This window comes from Canis lupus, chromosome 10 (assembly GCF_003254725.2).
Source record: "Canis lupus dingo isolate Sandy chromosome 10, ASM325472v2, whole genome shotgun sequence".
Classification (NCBI taxonomy): Eukaryota; Metazoa; Chordata; class Mammalia; order Carnivora; family Canidae; genus Canis; species Canis lupus.
In genome coordinates this window covers 65,752,956-65,774,523 of record NC_064252.1, presented here as the reverse complement: position 1 = coordinate 65,774,523, position 21,568 = coordinate 65,752,956, and the positions used below count along the sequence as shown (strand labels likewise).

The window sequence follows — 21,568 nt, the reverse complement described above, 5'->3', positions numbered from 1 at the left end:
TTGCAGCTGGGTTGGCATTTGGGGTTCATGTAGCTGGTAATGGGGCTGGGAGCAGAAGGTTCCCTGATTCCCAGGAGTAGAGGCCAAAACCTGGCTCTGCATGTTGTTAACTTGCCTTCCACGTCTGTTTACCCTTTGTGATACACAGAATTCAAAGCTGGGTGTGCGAGAAGCCTCCCTCTTCCTTCTGTGTTGCCATGGACTGCTGAGCACCTAGAAAGCACCATTGGGCTGGCCCTCACTAGGGGTGGAGGAAAATGCACATCCCCATTGAAAACGGTGGAAGAAAGTTCGACTTCTGTATCTTCAGGCTCAGGATGACTAATAGGTTTGTCCGGAAGGGCTGGGTCCCGAAGCAACCTTTGGATTATTTCCTACAGGTGGAAATTAGAGGTTGCCGTGTTCAGTGTATCCTAAAGGTTATCTTGACTGTGGAAAGAGCATCGGGCTTTAGAATTTGGCTGGTCAAATTCCGGTGCTGCTTTCTGTTGCTGGGTTGCCTCTAGGGTCATAACTTGAATTGCATAGGCCTCGTTTCCCTCCTGTGTAAAGTTGGATCGCAGTTCCACTTCAGGGGTGTTGTGAGAAAGGGTCAGAAGAGGTACATCTAGGGGATCCCCAGGTGGCGCAGCGGTTTAGCGCCTGCCTTTGGCCCAGGGCGTGATCCTGGAGACCCGGGATTGAGTCCCACGTCGGGCTCCCGGTGCATGGAGCCTGCTTCTCCCTCTGCCTGTCTCTGCCTGTCTCTCTCTCTCTCTCTCTCTCTCTCTCTGTGACTATCATAAATAAATAAAAATTTAAAAAAAAGAAGAGGTTCATCTATGGAGAGCCCCCAACAGGTGCGGACCCTCCACCTCTCCCAGGGTCCTGAGAATGACACCTCACTGCCATGCAGAAGCCCACAGTCCTACATCAGAATACGCCGCCTGCTGCAGGGAAATTTCCCCAGTCCTTTGTGAGGTGCAGCTTGCACTCCTGAAAGGAGAATAGCCAGTTCCTGTCTGCTTTGAATCAGGCCAGCCATGTAGTACTCAGAAGCTATATAACAAATTAAGCTGCCTAAGGCCCTTCTGCCTCTTAAAACAAAAGCTTTTCTGTAGCTAACCTAGGCTGCCTCGACAAGGTGCACACTGGCTGCTCAGGTGAGTGAAAGGAAACGCTCAATGGAATGTTCAGTATGAACTTGATTTTGATCACAGGTCATTTCTTGGTTGGATTTAAAGAAGGCCAACTTTCAGGTTTTAAGCTGTTGGCCAAGTCCCTAGTTTTTACTGTAGTCCTGGTGTCATCCTTAATTGCCCTGGTCATTCAGGGAAGGCTGGCCAGGGTCCCTGACTTGAGGACCCTGGCAAGATGGAGAACTAGGCCAGCGGGGTCACAGGCAGCCTCCAGCAGGGACCCCTCACACTTAACCTCTGACTTTCCTTGAACCACCCTGTTAGGTTCCCAGAGCTCTGATTTCTCAATTTTTGCTGCCCATTAAAATTACCTGGGGGAAACCCTGAAAAATCTGGAAATCTAAGCTGTGCCCCAAACAAATTAGACGCCAATGTTTTTGTTTGTTTTTTAAAGGACAAACTCCCAGATGATGCCAGTGTGCAGCCACGTTTGAGAAGCAGTGCTTTAGGTGACGAGATGAAAAGTCTTCTGGTCCCGTTCCTCCGGAGTTGACTTGTCCTGTCTATCCTCCACAGATTATTTGGGGCGAGGGTGTCCCCTCTAGGGGTTGAACCTGCCCGTTCCAGTCAGTAGTAAGGCCTCAGTGGCATACAGCTATTATAACAACCTGTTTTCTTAGGAAACGTTTTATACATTCACAAAGATGAAAAGAATGGTGTAAGGGATCCCATGCACTCATCACCCAGCAATCATTCGTGTTTCCTTTGCCCCACCACACGCGCTTTTTGGGGAAGTTGGGGGAAGGAGTGGCCTGGCATATTTTAAAGCAAATCCTAGAGGTCATTTCATCTATAACTACTTCAGTGTGTATCTCTAAGAGATTAAGGACTTTTAAAAAATAACCACAATACTATTATCACACCTAAGAAAATTAACAGTAAGTCTTTAATCTCATGTAATAGCAAATCCAGGCTCAGTTTTCTTCCAGTTTGTCACAAAAATGCACTTACACCTTTGCTTTGTTCCAATTAGGGTCCACACAAGTATAATTCATTTTTAATAGTGTGACGTCACCCTGGGGTAATTAAACCATCATTGTGTGCACACAGGTGAGGATGCACATGCAGGTCTGACAAAAGGCGTAAATGGCATTCGGCGCATCCGATGTTTACAGGATGGTCTCTCTTTGCTCCTTACCTTCCTTAGTTAGCCCTGCTGGTGAGACCTTGACCTGTGCTGGAGGTTTGTTGAGGCCCCAGTCACAGCCACCGCTGTGCTGCTCTGCCTCTGCCTGAAGGCATAGTGTCTTTGGTGAACTTAGAATAGAACCTGAGGCTGCTTGCAGAAAGACGGTATGAGTCAGCTCTGTGGACAGTTTCAGATTTCCTGCTCCTTTGCTGAAGGCAGTGGCTGGGAAGGGCTGGGACTGCCTCTTGGACTCCTGTCTGGGCGCTGCTGAGGGGTCCTGCCCTGCTGCTTCTCCCTGAGCATTCACCTGGGACGTGTGCTCTGATGCAGGGACCAGCCAACTGAGCCCTGCTTCCTTAGGGTGCAGCTGGTTCTGTGAGGCTTCACCTCCAGCTAGACCTCTGGGTTTAGGTCCAGGTGATGATGTGGCGGTGGGGGGCGGGCGGGGGGCGGGGGCAGAAAGACTGACACAGTCACCAGTCACCACATTGACACAGTGTGGCTCTTAAGAGCTGGGGTGCTGCTGGAATTTCTTTTTCCTTTTTTTTTTTTTTTTATTTATTTATTCAGAGAGAGAGAGAGAGAGAGAGAGGCAGAGACACAGGCAGAGGGAGAAGCGGGCTCCATGCAGGGAGCCCGACCCAGGACTCGATCCCGGGTCTCCAGGATCAGACTCCGGCCGCAGGCGGCACTAAACCGCTGTGCCACCGAGGGTGCCCTGCTGCTGGAATTTCTTAAAGGGACCGATGACTGGAGAGCCCCTGGGATGAATGGCACTAAACCGCTGAGCCACCCGGGCTGCCCCGGATACACAAAAAAACTTTTAAAAGATGTTTACTACTGGTGTGTTGGATGGAAGAAGGACCAGAGCAAATAGGATGTGGTGGGAAGATACCGTTTTTTTTTTTTTTTTAAGGATTTTATTTATTGGAGAGAGAGAGAGAACGAGAATGGGGGAGGCAGAGGGAGAGGGAGAAGCAACTCCCTCACCAAGCAGGGAGCCAGACATGGGGCTTGATCCCAGGACCCCAAGATGACCTGAGCTAAAGACTGACACTTAACCAACTGAGCTCCCCAGGCACCCCAAGGGAGTATTCCTTTTTATATTTTGATTTATGAATCATAAATGTGTTACTTATGCAGAACAATCACATATCCTGCAGATAAATTGATGGCTTATCATGCCTTGGCTAATCTTAGAGAAGCTTCTGACCACTCCTTACCTGTACTTAAAACAGAGTCTGGTATGTTCTGAAATGATCAGTGAAGCTTTGACCAGCCCATGGAATATGTACCATATTTTTCTGTGATGCCTTGCTCAAAAGCAGATTTATAAATATTTGCTTCTTTTCTGAAGCCCATGGGCTTTTCTCCTTCCTCACCCTGAAATATAAACTGAGCTGACATCTGAATTTTAATCAGAGAGGACAGGGAACGCAAGCCACCTACGTCCTCCAGCACAGTTGGTTGCCCTCTTAGGAGGAGGAGGCATGGTGGGAGAAGCTGCGGGCCAGGGTGAAGGGATTGGGATGGCTTCCCTTCCCATCTCCCGTCTCTCTGTGCAGTCTTGTTTCGACCTTGGCATCCTGTGTGCCATATTGTCTGTGCATTTGTCTTTATTTCCAGCTTCTACTGAGTGGTAGCAAAATCCCGTGGAGCTGAACTGGTCCTACCCTGGTAGCTAGGAATGTTCTAACGTTAAGACTTGCTCTTCATGTTTGGCACATTCTTAGTATTAGGGACAGTTTCTCTAGGGCCTACAGGAAACAAATGAAATGTGTGCAACAGTTTTTTCCCTCTTGAGTGGAGAAAGAAGGACGGAAAGAATCTGGAGGAGACTTGAAGCAAAGAACACGGTTGGAGTGAATTTTGTTTAAAAGTGTTTTAAAAGGGCAACCCTGGGGGATCCCTGGGTGGCTCAGCGGTTTGGTGCCTGCCTTTGGCCCGGGGCGCAATCCTGGAGTCCCGGGATCGCGTCCCACGTCAGGCTCCCGGCATGGAGCCTGCTTCTCCCTCTGTCTGTGTCTCTGCCTCTCTCTCTCTCTCATAAATAAATAAATAAATCTTAAAAAAAAAAGGGGGGGGGCAACCCTGGTGGCTTAGCGGTTTAGTGCCGCTTGCAGCCCAGGGTGTGATCCTGGAGACCTGGGATCGAGTCCCACGTCAGGCTCCCTGAATGGAGCCTGCTTCTCCCTCTGCCTGTGTCTCTGCCCCTCTCTCTCTCTCTCTCTCTCTGTCTCTGTGTGTGTGTCTCTATGAATAAATAAATAAAATCTTTTAAAAAAAATAAAAAAATAAAAGTATTTTAAAAGATGAAATTCAGGGATACTCAGGACCTATTCTGGGCTCTGCCACAAGTATACCTTTTATGTTTTATTCCAGTTTGTGCATTTGGGCCTTACTCTTTGGTTTTGCATCTGTAAACTACATAGGACCCACATTCATTGATCATTCTCCTCACTATTCTGTTTTAGCCATCTGGTACTAATTTTAATAAAACTGGTAGGCATCTAAGTGAATGGAGTGAGTAAGCCCTCCTTGCTCCCTTTTTGTCCTTGAATGAGTACTACAGTGAGAACTGTTCTAGGAGTGAGCACTGACCAGGTTGAAGTTTGACCCGGGACTTGTTATCTCACTTACAGGTGTTTTTCTCTTTTGAGTAGAGCTGTACCCATGAAAATGGCATGTGGTCATAATTACCCTTGGCAGCTCTGGAGGAGGCCAGCATACAGCCTTTTATTTGCCTCTTCTCCAGTCTTGGGAGGGATCACTGTATTCGTGATGGAGCACCAAGTGAGGTAGTTGGCCAGCATTTGCAGTCCATGTTAAAAGATGAGTGTGTGCTGCATCTCTAATTACCAGGGTCCTCTCAGTGGTAGCAACAGATCAGGAGGGGCACATGGACAGTTGGTCCCCAAATCTTGACCAACTCCAGAGTGCATGTGTTCATTGAGAGAAAGAGCCTCTCTTCTCCTTTTATTTATTTATTTATTTTTAAATTTTATTTATTTATTCATGAGAGAGAGGCAGAGACACAGGCAGAGGGAGAAGCAGGCTCGATGCAGGGAGCCCGATGTGGCACTCGACCCCAGGTCTCCAGGATCAGGCCCTGGGCTGAAGGCGGCGCTAAACCGCCGAACCACGCGGGCTGCCCCTCTCTTCTCCTTTTAAACGTACTCAGACTCTGGCTTCTGTTCTCATGTTGAATATGGGAAAATTAACTATGCATATACGAGCTTCCCCTATGAGGCTTACCTAGCACAGAGAGAGCAATGATCTTCTCTTGGGGAGATACTTTGGATTCTCCTCTTTCCTTTCCTTTCTCAGTAAGTTTTTTTATGACCACCTTTGGGGATTCCTGAGAGGGGAAGATCCTTTAAAAGGTGGTGCCAAAGTGAGTGATCTGTAAGCCTTACCTGATCACTTGCACTCTGCTGACCAGCAAGCCCTAACTCAGATTCGTTGGCCCATTTTAAAAATTTCTGATGGAACTAAATGTTGATGGCGAAGTCAGAAACAATTTTCAGAGAAACAATTTTCAGAGTAATCTGTTGCTTTGGCTGCCCTTCTGGTGATTTATTTAACCTGGTACCTGAGAACTGTAGTGCCGGTAAATATTCTGGACACCGACCATCATCTACTACTTCTCTTGGTCTGGAATCGCCTCTGATTGCCTTTCAGAACCAAAAGTTATCAGGGGGACAGAATTGAGGGATGGTTTTGGGTTTTGCTAGGTAGGTAATGTAGACTCAGAGTCCAAAGTTGTGAGCCCAGTTTCCGGCTCCTACAACTAAATTTGAACAAAAACCTTGGCTGCTGGCCTTAGTTTACTCATATGTCAAGTGTCATTGGTCTAGAACTAGAAATCTCTTGAAGTTTGCTTTAGGATTCTAGACTGCTCTTCTAGTTTTTTAGTTAATATCTGAGGTCTCTAAGATGTGAAACCCATAAATTATTTATACCCCCCACCTCCACCCAGGGTGCTGAGTTAAGGAACTTAAAAAAAAAAAAAAAAAAAAAAAAATCCTGTTAAGCCTTATACACAATATCTTTTGTTTTGATTTAAAATGAATTAAAAAAAAATAAGAAACGTTTCTCAGTTATTTGTGTGATGGGGTTCAGACAGTGACAAAGAATACATTAAATTAGTAAACAGGCATGTAGATGCCTGTAATGCTCTTACATTCCACCACCTAGATGTCACTTCAGGTGAATGTTTTCCTTTGCATTTTCTAAATGTTCTACAGTGAGCTTACCACGTTTTGTAGTAAAGAAGAATACACATTACAAAAGTTTGCTACTACCTTTCTGTCTTTTTCCTCCTTCCATCTAATTTTCATCCAAGTCCCTATTTAAGCCAATAAAGGTTCATCTGTGTTGAATGAAATGAAAGAAACTCTGGTCTACCAAAGGTTTACCATTTGTTGGGCACTGAGCTACAAAAATGGGGAGGGGGGGTCTTTTCGAGAGTCTCAAATCCAATAGCAAAGGTGACATGCAAGTCACAGCAAAATGCCGTAATCAGTGGTACTGATTGCCATGAAGACAAAGAGAATGTACTAGGCTTCATTTCCTACCTCTGGTCTCCGTCTAGGATAAAAGTCCTGTGAAATCGTAAAGCTCAATGCTTGCATATGATCCAGCCAATGTTGACATTAGCTGCTGTTGTTGACCAATGTTGTTTGTAAGGAAAAGACAGTTCTAGCTTTGGGGTGAGATCCACATCCTTTTAAACGGGTGTGTTAGTTTAGGCTGGCCTCTTAGATCCAGGGTCAGAACATAGCTTTGCTGCCAGTCTCTTGGTCTTGATCGACCAGCATTGCCAGCCTTCTTTACACTCCTCTCTCTTCTCTGTTCACTTGTGTTAGTAGGCAGTTTTCTCGTGTCGCTGTTACCCATCCATGCCTTTTAGAATTCTGGAGGTTCAAAGACTGGATTAGGTTACGCCCTACGTCTTCCAGACAAGGGAATTGAAGCACCAAGAAAAGTGACTCTGCCCAAAGGCACGTAACTAGTGGGAAAGCCAGGCCCAAGCTACTGCCTCCCAACAGAATGAATTTGCAGGATTTCTAACTCCAGCAGTGTGTGTTTTTTCCATAGGTGAACAGTCAAAGAGCACTGTCGAGAGTTCTCAAGAGAGATTTCCATTTCCACAACTGAATATCTGTAGAGCCATCTGACAAAAGTGGCTTCCACTTCGGAAGTGGCTCTAGATCCAATTCTTCTGCTAGAAAGGTTTGCTCCAGCTAGGAAGCTGCCATTATCTTGGATAAGTTTTTTGTGGCCAGCATTATGGTAGGTTGAAGACTTCCTAGAACTACACAGCCTTTGAGCAGCTTCAGGTCCAATTCTGCCCTGAAGTTAGGGAAACAACAGAGTGGGGCTGGGCTGGGCTGATGGCAGATTTGGGTCCGGCACACTTGGCCTGTGTAGGATCCTCATGGAGCAAGTGTATCTTGAAGAATGACCTATCCAACCATAAGCAGATTTTCAACAGACCTCACTGTTGAGTGTGGCACGTGATAAATACACTCACTGGTCACTCATTGGGCACTTCCCATGTTCCCTTTCCAGGTCTTGAGGCATCTTCTTCCCTTGAACTTAAAATCTCAGGCACAGGTGTAGGTTTGTTTCTCTCTGCAGCCCATGTCTCTGAGGCCAGGCCCTCTTGCCCTGTTTGCTCTCCAGGCTTGAAGGGTTAACATGGTCTTCTGGTGGACATCTGGCCTCCAACTTGGCCATATCTCCAAAACCCCTAATGCCCTTACCTTTTCCTTCCTGATTAAGCTCTTAGCTCCTTTCCTAATTTCCCAGAGTGAGTTTCCCATGTTTCTGATACACCTTGGATTCCCTCTTCCACTTTTGTCAGTCCTGCCCTGTCTGAAGGTATTTAGACTCTCTGGGCTAAATTGACGTCGTAATCCAGCCCCCTGTTTTTATTGCACACAGGCCAGGCACAAAATTTGTGGGTATTATCACCATATAGAATGCCCTGCACCAAGTAGGCACGGGGTGAATGTCAGTTCCCTTCACCTTTCCTTCAAGAAATCCACAAGCCTGAAAGGTCCTCACATCATAAGGTCTCTTATCTTTAAAAGAAAAAAAAAAAAAATCTAGGGCACCTGGTTAGCTCGTTTGATTAAGCATCCGACTCAGGGTGGTGATCTCAGGGATGTGAGATTGAGACCCCCCAACCCCCAGGCCCAGTGCTCGCAGACAGTCTGCTTAAGCCTCTCTCCCCTTCCTTCAGCCCCCCGACTCCCACGCTCTCAAAAAAGAAAGAAAACATCAGCTAAACATAATAGCTCATGGGCATGTAATCAGTGCAGGTCTTCTGGCTCTGACCGAGCTGAACATCCCCAGAGTAACCACGAGTGTTAAAAGGAACCTATTTAACCCTTGTGCCAGCCAGTTACACTTTCAGGAGCGTGGCTGAAAACTGGCTTGGTCTCAAGTGAGACTTGTCACTGTAAGTATGTCTCTGAAATCCTGCTCTCAGTTAGTGACAACAGAAATCATCAGGCTCCCCGTTCCCTTTCTTGAAGAGCCCTCAGCATGCGCATTGGTATTAACTATGCAATTTCCTATTGGATCGACTATAAAGTTGTTGATATTTGCCAGTGAGGCAACAAGTGGCCACCAGAAAGGCTGTGTATCTAAGTACACCTCAGATTTAATCTCTATCCAAACAGCTGCCTAAGGCTTTTTTTTTTTTTTTTTTTCCTATAAGAGCTAACTGAAGGGAGTTAGAATGGTTTCTTTTGTTTGAGTTTCCTCTCCCAGAGACCAGTCCCAGGACTCCCTTCACCTGCATTATCCATTAATGCAATGGGTTCATTTCTCCAAATAAACAAGCTTTCCTGCCAAAGAAAACAGGCAGCACGATTGGATGCAGGGACTGCCTTGGGACCCGCATCTAAAGCACGTTCTTCATTTTTCTGGGTTGGCCCTCGGTCTCTTTACTGGGCTCTTGTCGGCAGTGATGATGTTACGGCAGCCCTCGTTTCTGAAGGCCCCTCAAATTGTATTAGTCCCGCCTGTGGCTGTCCAGCCCTCTTGAAAGCATCCTTCATTTCTGTTTGTTCAGTTTCCTGAATGCCTCTTCCAGATCATCTTTCACCTCTTGCTTCAAGCTCTGGGGACACATGTGGTTTCGACATAATGTACAGATGTGACTTGGAGGAGGGGAGGCAGGTCTGTGGGCTCACACTCATCAGCCCGACTCTGAAATAGGGAGGTCTTCCTCTCTGAGGGGGCCCAGGCAGCCCCAGGCCCTCTAGATACCCCCACCGGCCGGGACACAGGGCACTGGGGTGCGGGTTTTGCATCACAAGGAAGGCATGAGCTCCGGCCCTCCTGGACCAGATCACCGAAAGTAACGCCTGTGTGTCTGGTTTCTTAAATTGAGACCTTAACAGAAGAAAGGACCAATGACTGAAACTACTATAGCGGAAAGACCCGATTCTTTCTTTATCTGCTAAATTCTTGTTCGCCAGTGGTTGGCAAACTTTTTCTTTTTAGTAAATAGTTTCAGCTTTGGGACCACGGGGCACTGTCACAACTGCTCGCTCTGCCTTTGTGGCTGTAAAGCAGCCCTGGGCGATATAGGAACAGACCAGTGTGGTGGCTGGCCCTAAGTTGCCCACTCCTGCCTGTCTAAATTTATAAGACTTTCAAACATCCCCATCTTTGTTGTTTGCATAAATTCAGGCGTGCTCTGTACGTGGCCGGGCCTGCGCTAAAGTACTTGTTGTGAGTGATCCCATTTATCCCATTCAGGACAATTCTGTGAAGGTATTAATATTACGCCCATTTTACCGTTTAAATAACATAAGGGCCGGGCTGGATTGTGAACCGAGACAGTTTGACTCCAATTCCAGGCTCTTTCACCACTACACGGTACTGCCTATAGATTTCATCACTGATACCCACATTTGCCTTTAGATCTTGACATTAGCCAGTATTTGGACTTCTAGCCTCTCTCCATCCCTGCTGAAAAGCCCAAAAACATGCAAACACATCATTGCTAAAAACTCTTTTACAAATTAGTATGTGTCAAAAACTTAAAATGAGTCCATTCACGAGTTACAATAAATTGGAAGCTGAGTTCTGCTATGCTTCCCAGCTAGTTTTGCTTCCTAAATACCCGAGGATCATAGGAGAGGAGTATATAAAAGCCCAGGAGTCTGAGGCCAGAGGAGTCCAGGCTGATTTCTAGGTTCCAAGACCCAGTGCTGGGCCTGGAGCAAGCTACTGCGCCTTGGGATGGCCATTCGTCTCTAACGCCAACCCTGCCGTGAGCTGTTAATCTGCTGTACGCGTAGGTGCCACTGAGGTCACACCGATCTCGTGTGCTCAGGGAGACTGGGTATTGCATGCTACAGATTGTTTGCTGACTCCTGATGGTCATTTGCGTGCAATCTACCAAATAGGAATGTTCATTAACGATGGCAGAAACCAAGTTCGGATGCCTTTTGTTGTTGTAATAAGTAAGGCGTGTTCTGAAGAAAGCTAAAAAGAGTAAAAAGATGTGTGTGGGGGGGGACAATTCCATATCCCATCACATTCAGCAATGTTTCCCAAAGTGCTTTCTTCTCGTGGGGATAGTCACGGGAGGAGGGGTTCCTGTGGTCAGATAAACTTCCGAAATGCAAGACTAAACAAACAGTATTCTCAAGGATATAGTTTGTAGTTTTCCCAAAATGTTTGTTTGGTTGTTTGGTTTTGTTTTTGGATCCTCTTCTAAAACTGTTTATGGGGAACACCCTTTGAGAAATCTTAACCCAGAGACCTTTCCTCGTGTTGACATTTTGGTAAATTTCCTTTACGGTGCATGATTTTTTTTTTAATGGGTGTGGTGGTACCAGCAACTGTGGTGGTTATTAGAGCTGGCAAAAAAAAATTTTAAACAAGGTTATGTATTTTCTTTTATGTGTGTTTAACTTTATTTTAAAGTGTTTCATCATCATAGAAAAGTTGTAGGAATAGAATGATGGACTCTTTTTTTTTCTTTTCTATTTGTTACCTCCGCTAGATGGGCAAAGTTTTTGTTAAGATTTTATCTATCTGGGATGCCTGGGTGGCTCAGGGCATGATCCCTGAGTCCCGGGATCGAGTCTCCGGATCGAGTCCACATCAGCCTCCCTGCATGGAGCCTGCTTCTCCCTCTGCCTGTATCTCTACCCCTCTGTATGTCTCTCATGAATAAATAAATAAAATCTTTAAAAAAGGTTGTATCTATCTATGTATCTATATATCTATCTGTCTGAGAGTGAGCACGCACGTGTGCACCCATATAAATGGAGGGAGAGGGGCAGAGGAAGAGGGAGGGAATCTTGGGCAGACTGTGCGCTGCGCATGGAGCCCACCGCGGGGCTGGGCTGATGATCCTGTGAGCATCACAACCCGAGATCATGACCTGAGTCGAAACCAGGAGTCAGATGCTTAACTGACTGAGCCACCCAGGCGCCTCGGAAGGACTCGTTGATATCCAGTTCCCCATTTGTTAACATTTTACCATAATTGCCGTGTTCTCATTCTGTGTGTGTGTGTGTGTGTGCATATGTTTATGTGTACACATTATTATTACCATTACTTTTATATTTTTTTAAAAAGATTATTGATTCCAAAAAAACAAACAAAAAACAAAAAAAAAAGATTATTGATTCATGAGAGACAGAGACAGAGGGAGAAGCAGACTCCCTGTTGGGAGCCCGATGTGGGACTCGATCCCAGGACCCTGGAATCAGGACCTTAGCCAAAGACAGATCCTCAACCACCGAGCCACCCAGGGTCTCGCTTTTAAATTTTTAATTAAATTTGATTTATACATTCTTTAATGAACTATACGTTTATTTCTTCAAATTACGTATAGAAACTCAAATTAGGCTAGAGGTTTTTGAATTTCCCCCCATTTCTGCCTATTGTAAACTGTGTTCTGCAAATGTGAAAAGTTTTCATTTAGCTGCAAGGGGGCATTTTGATAAGCCTGTAGCTTGCAGCCTTTATGAGGAAAGAATATGTAGAACCAAGAAGGGCTTCATTCAGCTCAGGTCTACACATGGTCCTAAGCAGTTTGGATTCATTGGATTCATTTGTCAGTTGATGTTCTGTGGGGACCATCACAACCATTTGTTGCATGTTTTCAGTCCACTTGAGCAATGTCTTTTGAGGACTGGCCTTGACCCGACACACCCTCCTGTCCTTTGGATTCAGAACTCAAGGAAGCAGTTCAGAGGTCCTAGGCTGTCATAGGACCTCTGTGTTTTAAGTTTCCTGTGGTGACTTGTCACACTTTCAGAACATGTCAACAAGGACGATTTTTAAAACAACACCTAGTTTCAATGGTGGTTTTGTTTAACATACATTGGAGCCTCCATATCTATTTTTTTTTTCCAGGCATGAAATCAAAGCTCTCTTCCTCCCTCAGATGGTTTAACCCAATTTGAGCATAAAGTGAGTCGAGCAAACACTGCTACCTTACAAAGAGATGTGTTGGTATAAGGGGACTATGGATGTGACTTACATAACCTCTCATGGAGTGTTTCCAAAACCATATAAGGAAGCTGGAAATAGTAACCTCTCCCTTGTAATGTCAACATTGAGCTCACGAATGAGACTGGGGCTTGTGTCCTCAAAGGAAGCATAAGGAACAACCACTAGATAGTCTTGGGAGGGGAGAGCACCAGGCATTTGTTCATTGGGTGGATACAGCTCTCACAGTGGCCTTTGGACATGTGTGTCATATCTTCAAGCTGGAAACTCCCACGCCCATGGTCAGTTGGTTGCACTCTGTGAATGGTGGCCATTCACACATATGATAGGTTCGTACCAACTAGAAAAGTGCCTTGTTTGGGTACAAATTAGACTGTAGGGACTAGGAAAGAAACCTTTAATTTTTAAAACAAGTTATTATAAAAATCTTTGGATAACTCAAGAAGAGAGAATAATATAGCCAATCCCCATATTACGTACTACAGATGTAGCAACGATGAAGATTTTACCACATTTCCTTACCACCCCCCCGCTTTAGCTAAAATATTCATAACAAATCCCAGATATCCCATCATTTCATTCCTAAAAAAAACTTTAAGAAGTAGACATTTTTATAAATACAGTGCCACTCTCCCACTTGACAGGATTAACCAGGACCAAAATTTTGATGTGTAGTTTTTACAAGAGCTCCCGCAGCTGGGTTAACTTACAACGTAAGAATCAACAGGGTCTGTGCCTATACTAATTCACTGATATCTTAAAAGAGAGGAGTCCTTGCTCTCAGCTCTGAACCAAATTATTTGGTTTGGAGATGGGGGCGGGTAAGCAATTTGAGCCTGTGGTTCTACCACTGTATTCTCAGGTATTGAGCTGTGCCATTTGCTTCCTGGGCATTTCATAGTATCATCAATGATTGATAATCATAACTTACAGGAATTTTTTTAAACAATATTTTAATTGGAAAAAGCATCTGTCAGCTGTCAGGCTTCCAGCTTCCACTTTTGAGAAGCAGGATGTTGAATGTGAGTAATGACACAACAGGCCTATAAAATGCGGACTAACCCTCGGATGACTCATCCAGTACGATGCAGTATATTTGTCAAGGAGACTGAATCATATATGGGGGAAACCACTTTTCAAGCAGCCAGCTGGTTCTCAGGTCCGCAAGAGACCATCCATTTTTATCGGAAGCTTTATAGTAGCAATAATGCTAATACCCAGCACTTGGGCTCTACAATGTAGAGGAAATGGCATCACCCGGCAGGTATGTGCTCACTGTTTACGTGAACTTTATTTTCTCCTTGTTCTCTTCTACCTAACCTTTCCGATAATCTAGCATTTTTTAAGGGAGGAAAAAAATGATTCTAATTGGAAGGAACTGAAGTGTGTGTGTATGTGTGTGCGTGTGCGTGTGCTCACATGCAAGGACAGATAGGTTACCACTGGTCTTCAGATGGACAGAGCTCTTGTCCACTCATCTCCCTCGCTGCAAACAAATTTCTCTTTAGATATTCAGGTGAACTCATCCCTTTTTTAAAGCCCTGAGTTTAAAGGACTCTACCTAAGGAACAGCTTGCAGAGGTGTGGTATACCTTTTGGGTGGGTAGCTTAAAACTTTTAATAAATTAAAAAAAAAAAAAAGAAGAAGAAGAAAGAAAGAAAGAAAACCCAGAGGTGGTCTAATGGATCTGGTCTAGGAGTAATCATTGTGTTTATTATGTTGGATTTCTTTTCTTTTTTTTTTTTTGATTTATTTTTAATATTGTGATTTTTCTTATCCTTCAAGATACATGACTTAATGCAAGAAAGCTTTATTCCCCTACTGAGTATGTCTAATTTTTGCAAATCATAATCTGTTCATGCTGAATTCATGCATTACTTTTCTAGGTGGGAGAAAGGGTAGTGAGGGGTTGGTAACAACATTTAATTATAGCTTTCACATGATCTGAAGGATTGTTCTGCATAATTGGGAAGCCGTGTCGCCTGTCTGACCTTCTCTCTTTCTTCACTCACTAAATTTAAACAATGCCTGACTCGTTAAGGCACAGATCTTGTTTATTTGAGTATATTAAACATTCCTCTGTGTGTTGACAGTCCATTGAGTGTCTCCTCATATTTCTAAAAAATACTTTTTGTGTCCTACTTGTTAGGGACAGATGCTATACTTAGTTTATAGTGGCACTATTTATGCTTTTCTGGTCTGTCTGTCCAGAATGGCTGGGTCAGGACCCCATAACACAACTGCCCACAAATTTGCCTAAGATTTAACATTTGCAGAGCAGCTCCATCTATGGTGGTAAATTCTGTTATCACTCAGAGAGCATTAAGCAGATCTAGGCTTACCAAGCTGGAAATGTAGGCAGTCTTTGTTGTCTCTTCTCCATTCTTGTAAAGCCCGTCATAATGACTTGTTTTCCTTGAGGGACGTGTACTCCAAACTGTCCGTAAATGTATTAAATTTACCTATTTGAATACATTCAGAAATTTAGATAATATGGAACGCCAGCATGAAGGGGGTTTGTTTTGTTTCTGTTCAGTACATTAGGAGGTGTGCTTTTTGCCTTTTTTTTTTTTTTTTTTTTTTAGAATAGCCAATTTGTTTTTGAAGACAGGACCATCTCCAAATTTCATTAATTTTGCATTCTATAAATGAAAGCCACCTGTTATGCTGTAACATGCTAATTATGGTAGAGGACAATAATGAAGAAGAACAGTATTTGAAATATGTGGGGGTTTTGCTAAGAATTTTCCTGCCCACATCTGTAGTGCTTATTTTTATATGTGTATGTGTATACATGCTTGTATCGTGCATAGTGCATAGTTAATAATAGCATTTGGTGGTATTAAAAAATACTTCAGATTCAAAGTAAGGCTTTTTATTCCTTCTCATTGACTTTTTTTTTTTTTTTTAAGTTGCAGAAGAAAGGCTACTTTAAAAATGTTAGCTTGAACTAAACCCTGAATTTGTGGTCTTCTAGTGGATGGGGTTCTCCTGCTGCTTTGGTGGGTGTCATGGCTCAAGTTTCACTGTTAGAAGTCATCAGAAAAATAAGTGACTTAAAAACGTGAATTAAAGCTAGAATAACTCATCTGCTCTGATTTCCCTGAAATCTTAGGCTTTGTTTGATCTTTCTTCCCACCCCACCCCCTTGAGGCCTACAGAAAATGGTTACAGGCAGGTACATAAAAACATTTTGTCTAAATTTCGTCTAAATTTCTGTATTGGAATTTTCAGTGAAAATAACTTACTTTCCCTGTGATTTATATAGTCGCGACTCAGATCCTGTCCAGATGATTTTAGGGCGACATAGGTTTTGTTCAGCTTTGGTTTCATTACCCACTCAGGGCATCTTGATGACTGTGATTTGGCAAGGACAATCACCCCTAGGGTTGTAGCCACCGTTCTCAGAGGCCCCTGTGCCGTTAAGCACCATGAGCTGTTGATCCAGAGTGACTACATGTTTTTTAGGTTCCTTCATCCTCTTTTGAGAGAAAAGGAATACAGAGCCATGGCCAGTACCAGGGGTCTCATATCATTCAACTTGGAAGCAATCAATAGGTATTGAGTGAGATGCTGCCTACGTTCAGAGCTATGTGCCGGGTGGTGTTAAATTAAAAAATGCCAGTGATCTGGGCCCAGCCCTCTCCTTGCTTTCGTTCCCTCTTCAGTGTGGTTCATCGTTATTGGTAATAGCTGCCTCCTGGTTTTTTTGTTTTGTTTTGTTTTTTTGTTTTTTTTTTTTATTCATAGATTTACTGGAGTCTATAATCTGGAGCCACTAATTGCTCTGTGTAGAAGCAACTTTTAGCTATTCCCTCTTGGTTCTTCAGAATCTAACTCTTCTTGGATGGATACTGAGAAAGAACTTCCCTAGTAAAAACAAAACAAAAAAAAATTCATTTGATAGTTTTGGAGGCCATGTTTTTTGAGCCAAGTAGAGTGACAACCTCAGATGAAGGATTTATTTATTTACTTACTTTCTTGGTTTCTTCTTTGAGGAGTGGCATTCAGGGAGAGCATTTGAATCCTCAAGGCTTAGAGTGTCCAGGATATTTTATTGGAACAGATTAGTAGTAAACATCAAAGATAGTTTTTCCATATCTTAGGGAGTTGGAGACCCCTCCCCTCTTTAGCATCTTTTAAAATTATATTTAATAACTCAAAGCTGTAATGAATTCAGTAACCATTTAATAAAAACCTGTTTATTTAGAATCACTATAGATTGGGGCACCTGGCTGGCTTAGAAGAGCATAGGATTCGATCTTAGTGACGTGAATTCTAGCACCACATTGGAAATGGACATTACTGGGATTCCTGGGTGGCTCAGTGTCTTAGCGCCTGCCTTTGGTCCAGGGCGTGATCCTGGAGACCCGGGATCGAGTCCCATATCAGGCTCCCGGCATGGAGCCTGCTTCTCTCTCTGCCTGTGTCTCTGCCTCTCTCTGTGTATGTGTTTCATGAATGAATAAATAAATAAAATCTAAAAAAAAAAAAAAAAAAAAAAAGAAAAGAAATAGACATTACTAAAATTAATTAATCAACATTTAAAAAACACATATTTGTGTCTAGAAAGACCTGTTTCGTGAGTTTATAATCTTCTCTAGCTGTACAGGTGGATGAGCAGTGGTAACTCCAGCCCCCCAAGGGGAGAGCTGGACCTGTCCACTATTCTGCTGTTACACTGTCCTCCCCACATCCGAAGTGTATGGTCACTCTGCCTACATAGTGCTTGGGATTAGCAGCACTTGTAGGTAAATCTTGTATCATTATCTGGAAATGACAGCTTTCCTGTTGTGTCTCAGAAAAGCCAGAGACAAGTACAGAACAGCCCTCTTAGGACATATAAACCTCGCTCTTAAGGACCCACATATGGGGTGAATGACCACTGTCTTATCCAACCAGCATGAACTTTTCTTCATCCTGAGCATTCTTTCAGATATAAATTTGCTAACAGCTTGTTTGCATTGTCATCTGTGCCCAGATTGTCTTTAGGGTATATGTGGGACAATTAGGGAAGCCATGCCCGTTCTCAGTTGGATTCTTAATCACCAACATTTCTTTGTAATTAATGATTACCATAGAGAAAGCGAATGCTTGAGAACCAGGCTGGCACTCCAGCCCTTCCTGAAAGAGCTTTTGGCTTCCGTGACAGCTCTACCTTCTTTGCCTCACACTCTGACAGCAGCACAGGGAGTGAGCTACATCGTCTTCACAGCGCTCAGTATGCAGGGAACCACAACAAGATACTATTTCTTTCCAGATTTCAACCCAAGAGATGACTTTTAAGTTTTCAGTGCTAATTCATGCAGTTGTAAAGATTTTTCACATTGGAGATGTCCAAGCTGGGTTTTTGGCTTTTTTGTGGTTTTCGTTCAAACACATGTTCCTTGTACCCATCCAGTGAAAGAGATGGGTTGCCTGCCCTTGCTCTAGCCCCACGAGGCCTGCTGTTTGACTGGGCCTCTTGAATTCCATGAAATGGAGCGCAGACAGCATGTGTCATAAAGGCTGCTTGGGAAGGGTGAAGAGCAAAATTAGTGTCTGTGGGTGGGCATGTGTTCTCATCACATCGCCAAAGAACTGCAATGTGCAAAATCTGGCAGGAACTTGTTCCAGAGAAAAATAAAACAGCCCCTTTTTTCCTGCTTTGAGAAATATTAAAAACATCGCTAACCCTCATGTTAAAGAAATAGAACTGTTAGAAAGTCTGTGATTTTGTGTGTCTGTGTTTTAATAATCTTAGAAACAGGTTAGTAAAAAGGACTAATATGAAATATTTTTTAGGGATTGTGTCACTTATATTGTAAACATGATAAGACTTCTATTCGAATATAATTGGTTAAGGATGAGGGGAATTTGTTAGAGCTAACAATTAGGGGAAGGTCTGTTATATTTAACTTTCCTCTGTTCTTTGATGTGATTTTATAAGAAAAGCCATTTTTATCTCTGTAAAACCAATTACAAAGGAAATGTTTGTGTTTTTCATATATGTGATCCGCCTTGTATCCGAAAGAACAAAGCGTAGGCCACACTTACATTTATATTTGAAGCATAAGATCTTCCATTTATAGTTACTTTGTGAAGGTCTTACAAATTTGTTCATTGTTCCTTATAGTGTAAAAGAATGTTTCTAGCTTAAAGGGTGCTCATGATGTATAATAGTTTGCACAATGGACATATGCTGACTTGATAATCAGGAGGGAGTTTTGTGGGTGGTTGTTGGTTTGGTTTTGTTTTAAAGATTTTTTTTTAATAAATTTTTATTTATTTATGATAGTCACACAGAGAGAGGGAGAGAGAGAGAGAGAGAGGCAGAGACACAGGCAGAGGGAGAAGCAGGCTCCATGCACCGGGAGCCCGACGTGGGATTCGATCCAGGGTCTCCCAGGATCGCGCCCTGGGCCAAAGGCAGGCACCAAACCACTGCGCCACCCAGGGATCCCCCATGTTTTAAAGAGTCTATTTTTCAGCAATCTCTACACCCGACATGGGGCTCAAACTTACAACCCCGACATTGAAAGTCACATGCTCTACTGACTAAGACAGCCAGGTGCCCTTGTTTTTTTTGGTTTTTTTTTTTTTTTTTTTAAGTGGCAGTGTTTACTTCTTAAAGACTACAAAAACATTTCTTAGCCTAAACCCCAAATTCCTGCATTTGGGGTCCTTCTTGAGTATATGTATTTCACATGTCCCCTTCTTGTTTCTTAGATTGGTTATCTTTTTTTTTCTTTAATAATAGGCAAATAAATAAATTAAATAGACCACCTTAGCAATTTTTGAGTACGTAGTACTTTCATCATATGCACATTGGTGTACAAATAATCTCTAGAACTTTTTCATCTTCCAGAACTGAAACTATACCCAGTAAACAACTCCCCATTTCTCCCTTGTCCTAGACCTTCACAATCACCATTCTACTTCCTGTTTCTATGAGTTTGACTACTTTAGAAAGTGGAATCATGCGGTGTTTGTAATTTGGAGACTGGCTTATTTCACTTAGTATAATGTCAGGGTTCTACCATGTTGTAGCAAATGACAGGATTTCTCTCTCTCTCTCTCTCTCTCTTTTTTTCATATGAAAAATGTTCTGTGTATGCATTCTACATTTTCTCTATCCAGTCATCCCTTGAAAGACATTTAGGTTGTTTTTGCCTTTTGGCTGTTGAGAGTAATGCTGCAGTGAGCATAGATGTGAAATTAATTGCCTTTTGAGATAGGAATTGACTTTCAATAAATGTTAGTTAATCCTCTGTATGCAAACACACCAGAAAAAGTGTCATTTTGTCATATCACCTTATGTTTATCCAGCCTTTTCAGTTTACACCAGAGTTTCCATATGCCAGGTTACTCACTGTGGGAAATTGCTGGGTAGGTAGCAATTCTCAATCTGGGAGAGTGTATCCACAGTGACTTCGAGGATCGTGACTTTCCTCGAGGTGAGCTTAGGCCTGGGAGGTGGCGGAAGCACACTGGTGAATGAAATGAGCTGTGGGTAGTTCATCTTGAATGACATTAAGACAGGAGCCCTTTTCTTCTTTCTTCCAATATTAAATGGCAGCCAACAGTGACAGCATGACTTTAAGGTAGTGTAATTACATCTCCTTGGCTGTACAGCCTGCCACTGTCAGTAAAGCGCTGTGGGTGGTTGGCCATGGCCACTCAGTTGCCTTGCCTCAAGCAGTGGTCTTTAGCCACCACTGAATGCCTGGTTGGGCTCCCTGAAGCAAACATGGTGGTGATGGTCAGGAAAGCCCGGTCAGGTAAGCAGCTTCGCCTTCTAAGGTCTCCATTTCAAGACTCACTCAAGATCATGGGTCTTGAAATAAAACCGCTTCCAGTCCTTCCCCAGGCTGGTAGACTTTGTTGTGTGAGGGTAGCTCTAGAGTTCCTTGGAAGTTCTTTTTGAACTGAAACTAGCATACTCTCCCATAAATGAAATAATATTTTAAGAATATGGTGTTCACCGGTGAGCAAGCTTGGTAGCTAGTTGGCCTACACTTTTCTCTTATTGCCTTGTTCTCTTATGGCAGGAGAGTAACTTCCTAGAAGCACATGTTCCTGAGTGGATGGCTGTTTTGCAATAGCTCGGAAGGAAATTGCCCTCGTAAGGTCAAATCCTGTCTCTGTTGTGGTGAAGAACTAGTCAAGAATCCACTGCCGGGCGATTAGCCTGTGAGCCCGACGCTTGTTTTGTCCTTCTTTATTGTTGACCAACAGTCACCGGCACCACAGGACAGAACAGTTTCCTCAGGGACACCGAATTTGGAATTCCTAAACTGTAGCAGTCATACCATGTACCATTGTTACATTTGCATTTAAGCCAGTCATCCCAAGTTAGGTTAACTAAAGTGCTTTCCTTTGGTTTATCTGCTGTTGAGGTGAAAAGATTTCTCAGTCTTCCTAGCACGTGATCATCAAGTTGGCCTTTTTTAGGGCTGGTCAAGATCCAGGGGTCCTAGATGAAGCCTAAATCAGAAATTGAGAGGGGCATCTGGGTGGCCCAGTGGTTGAGCATCTGCCTTTGGCTCAGATTGTGATCCCAGGGTCCTGGGATTGAGTCCTCATGGGGAGCCTGCTCCCTCTGCCTGTGTCTCTGTCTCTTTCTCTGTGTCTCTCATGAATAAATAAATAAATAAAATCTTTAAAAAAAGTTTAGGGATTCCTCCTTGCTTACCCCTTTTCTCCCACCCCCCACCCCCATCAGATAGGAACACGCTTAGTGAGAGCTGAATAGAACTGGCTGTTCCACAGAAGGTGGGCAAACAA

General features: G+C 43.6%; 1 protein-coding gene across 4 annotated transcripts in view; it reads left to right on the top strand.

Annotated features, from left to right (window-relative positions):
- The window catches only part of SPRED2 (sprouty related EVH1 domain containing 2), a 115,242-nt gene that overhangs the window by 47,988 nt on the left and 45,686 nt on the right, over positions 1 to 21,568 (top strand). Inside the window, exon 1 of one of the 4 annotated variants that reach the window (XM_025469565.3) lies at positions 13,913 to 14,065. The exons of the other annotated variants lie outside the window; for them this stretch is intronic. Coding sequence (XP_025325350.1) covers positions 14,049 to 14,065 — 17 coding nt within the window. The 5' untranslated portion in view covers positions 13,913 to 14,048. Of the gene's footprint in view, positions 1 to 13,912; positions 14,066 to 21,568 lie in introns of those variants that run through there. 4 annotated transcript variants of the gene reach the window in all.